At 30.0% G+C, this 3,851-nt stretch overlaps 1 protein-coding gene across 1 annotated transcript; it reads left to right on the top strand.

Moving 5' to 3' along the window:
* Positions 1-355: 355 nt before the first annotated feature.
* LOC100572592 lies at positions 356-3,560 on the top strand. The gene is made up of 3 exons (XM_008183277.1): positions 356-446; positions 561-677; positions 3,307-3,560. The coding sequence occupies exons 1-3, from the start codon at positions 356-358 to the stop codon at positions 3,558-3,560; spliced, it is 462 nt and encodes a 153-aa protein (XP_008181499.1).
* Positions 3,561-3,851: the final 291 nt, after the last annotated feature.

The following is a 3,851-nucleotide window of genomic DNA, read 5'->3' as shown; positions in this document are numbered from 1 at the left end:
AATAAAATACTAAATAAATATTGAAATTTGTGTACAGCGTAATGCGTATACTATTTATGTGAACATAATAATAGGTATAGTAGAAACGATTAACACGCTATTGACGCTTCGTATTGTTTAATTTTGATATAGGTATCTAACCAGTATAATGTATATACGCTATACACATAGATAAATTCCATTGATTGGATAAACCCCCACTTTGACAGAAAAAAAATGTTGTGCTCTGTATATAAACGAAAACCTCACCGCGGATTGTCGCAGTATTATAAATTTGTAGGTACCAAACCACACGCTCTGACACCAAAGTTTTCTCGTTCCAGTATTTAGTGTACGTTACTGATTCCGTGACACAATGGCCGTTTTCGTGTTAACTGTTGTAGGATTAATGCTCGCTGCAAGTGCAGTAAACGCCGAACAAGTCAACAACTACCGCATGTGCCCTAGTGAGTATTGCAGAATTGGTTATAACTTATAAACATATACATTTTAATATTATTATATTTTACTACTTTTTATTATATTACTTACTGTTTAACCGTTTCTTTTCTTTTTTTCAGATACTGATTGTCTTGTATATGATCTATTTATTGATCCATGTCCCCAAGCTGTATACAACCAAGCATGTCAATGGACAGAAAACTCGAACACGTCCATCGCATTCAAATATAACCCTGGTACGTATAATTAATATTCTTTAAATACTACTATAACACAATAATAGGAAATATAAAAAATTCGGCTTGATTTTATGTTGGTAGGTAGGAAGGTAGGTACTTAGGACAATTGGATAGTGGCATACAGGGCCGGATCTTAGCTTTCCAACACCCGGATAAATTTAAAAAATCTCAGGGAGATTAGCAAAATTAGTATTTTTACAAAAAATCAAGCACACTCACACAGTATTGTGAGGACCAACATTTACAAAACCTTTCGCAATATACTGGACCAATAATTTATTTTCCAGAAATAATTCAAACGATTTTAACTTAAAAATGAAACATTTTAAATTTTAAAATAATCAAGTAATATTTTTAGTAGGACTTCTTAATGGTGTATTTAAGGCTAAAATCTGTGGTCAACGTTTCTAAGTTTCAGGTTTAGAATAAATAATGTTGATAATAATAAAAAATGTATGAATTATTTATTAACAAATCTAAATTAGATATCCATTGCTTAATTTTAATATAAAAAGCTTAAGTAAAAGGACAATATTTAATTTACAACATAAAAATATCATACATTTTTCCTTTTTGATATTTGTTACAATCAACACTTAATATATAACCAGGATAGTACAGGATTAACTACCGAAAAATTATAAAAACCGGCTAAAAATGGTATTTCAGTTTCCAACATTTTGTTTATCGAGAATAAAAATAATAATAATAATAATGTAGTATTAATTCAACTAACAGGCTATAATAATTAATAATAACAATATAAAAAATCCAGACTGACAAACCGTCTCCGCTCAGAGTCGTTTTTCTTATACAATGATATTATTTCATTGAATTCAAGTTTAATACAATCCATTATACATTGACTCAATGACCCACTTGTAACCTACTGTACAGCAGAGCGACATCCACTTACTTGCTTTTTAAGATTAAGTTTTAAATAACTATCTACATAATAATATATTATATGCAAGAAAACGGTGTTATTAACCATACTTTAGTATGTCACTAATCGGAGAGTACATTAATCTATGATAGACTAAGGCGTGTACACTCCCGCTGACAGTAAGTTGCGGACGGCTGCGTACCTACTTCATATTTCTTTGACGCAAATAGTACAAATATTTTAAGTAAAAAACGACTAGTTTTCAGGAAGTTTAAACAAAACATTCAAAAATCATTCAAAATCGTAGACAATAGTGTCTGGGCTGATAATTAATTTAATTTAATATTCATTGTACCAACTTTTATGTTAACTATTAAGTAGAACCTTAAAATCAATTCTTCATTATTTTTAAGTGACTTACGATGATTGGATTTTTATTTTATATGCTCTACACTATTAGGGCATGCATTTAAAATTATTACTAAGCTTGACTTAAGATATTAAGACCATTTTAAAATTATTTCTGTCTAGACATACGTGTTTTGTAACCCAATATAATGTGACTTAAAAATTTTAAACCAAAATAAATTTCACTGATAGTGAGTTATAGTTCTGACTTACGTGATCTGTACCAACAAAATATTATAAAAATGATTGATTTTAATAACACTATAGGACTCAAGTCATTTATACCATACGTCAAAGATTTGTTAAAAATACGCCCACAAAAATTATACAGGGGGATAAATCACTGACATCTCCCCCCCCCCCTAGATCCGGCCCTGGTGACAAGTATCTATAAGTAATGTGTTTATAAATATATTTTTAATAATATATCTGGAAATAATGATTAGGGACAGCAATTTATTCTAAACTGCATTGTTCTATCGTCAAATTATACGTAAAATAAACAGAGTAATAATTCACCAACCATGATCATTGCTCACCCTCGTTTTTCCTTTAATAAAAAATGTATTAAAATTCTGATTTTTTTGGAATTTTTGAACATACTTAAAGACCACAATTTCAATTTATTATTTTTTGTATTACTTAAAGAGTGTCTTGTGAAGATACAAGCTTCTGTTTTTCAAATGAAAACCCACCTTTTTATTGTAAACTAATTAGTGAATAATTGTTTTTAAAATGTTAAAGTATAACTAGTTCAAAATAAAATTTGAGTGGGAGTTTCTCAGGTATTAAATTGTTTACGGAAATTAATTCAAATTTACAATATTATAATTGGTAGGTACATATAACCACAGGATCTAATTATACAAAGTTGATGGTACCTACCTACGACCTACCTAATACAACATAATTAACATAAGTACAGTACGAGTTGGCTCCAAAAACATCGTTGAAAGGAGAGCGCTAAGTCATCATTTTCAGAAAAATTTCGATATTATATTATTATGTTTCTTTTTGTAATTTTGTTTGTAACAATATACAAGGTCTTAGAAATACAGGCTTGGGAGGGGGCCATGGCCCCTAGGATCCCCTTGGAGCCGCCCCTGTGTATAACGGATGTGTTAATATTGGTACTTGAATTTGAATTCAAAAACTACTTTGTGAAAATTTAAAATGTATACATTTTTTTTTCAAATACAAATCTTTGGCCCACGGGTAGCGTCCAGCGGGACAGCTAGACTAGAGCTAAATAGTGTACCTATTAAATATTTGGAAATATTAAGATTTTTAACTGCTCTTTACATTTGAATATTAATTATAAATGCATTTCAGACTTTGGTTCGAACATACCAGTAACGCAACTGTACGCTGAAACATTTTTGATGGACTTGCCATTTCTGGACATTGATACAAATGCCTGTTTATATACAAACTGTCCAGTGATGAAGAACACCGAACAGAATTGGCTGTTCAATTTATTCGTACCAAAAAACTATGGTAAAACGTATTACGTAGTCAGGTTCGCGGTCTGGGACAAAGTTAACTTCACAACGTGCTGCTTTACATTCGATATCAAGATCGTTTAACAAGATCGTTTAACTCACCTTTGTGCTTTCTCTACTATTTTAAGAAAAACCATAATGTTAAAATGTACATCATAGTAAAATTGTTATCGTAAAATCACTTAAAATATAATCATTTGTATATTTTATCATGTAAAGAATACACAAATTAGAAATTATTATCTATATTAGAGGACATGTAACAGATTCGTACAAAATACAATTCCGTTTGTTTACTCAACATAATTCTACTCGTTAGTCGATAGTAGGTACTTACTCTTGATTGTATTAATGGTCGTATTGAACTATAACAAC

Source organism: Acyrthosiphon pisum, chromosome X, assembly GCF_005508785.2.
Source record: "Acyrthosiphon pisum isolate AL4f chromosome X, pea_aphid_22Mar2018_4r6ur, whole genome shotgun sequence".
Lineage (NCBI taxonomy): Eukaryota > Metazoa > Arthropoda > Insecta > Hemiptera > Aphididae > Acyrthosiphon > Acyrthosiphon pisum.
This window is presented reverse-complemented; position numbering and strand designations above follow the sequence as displayed.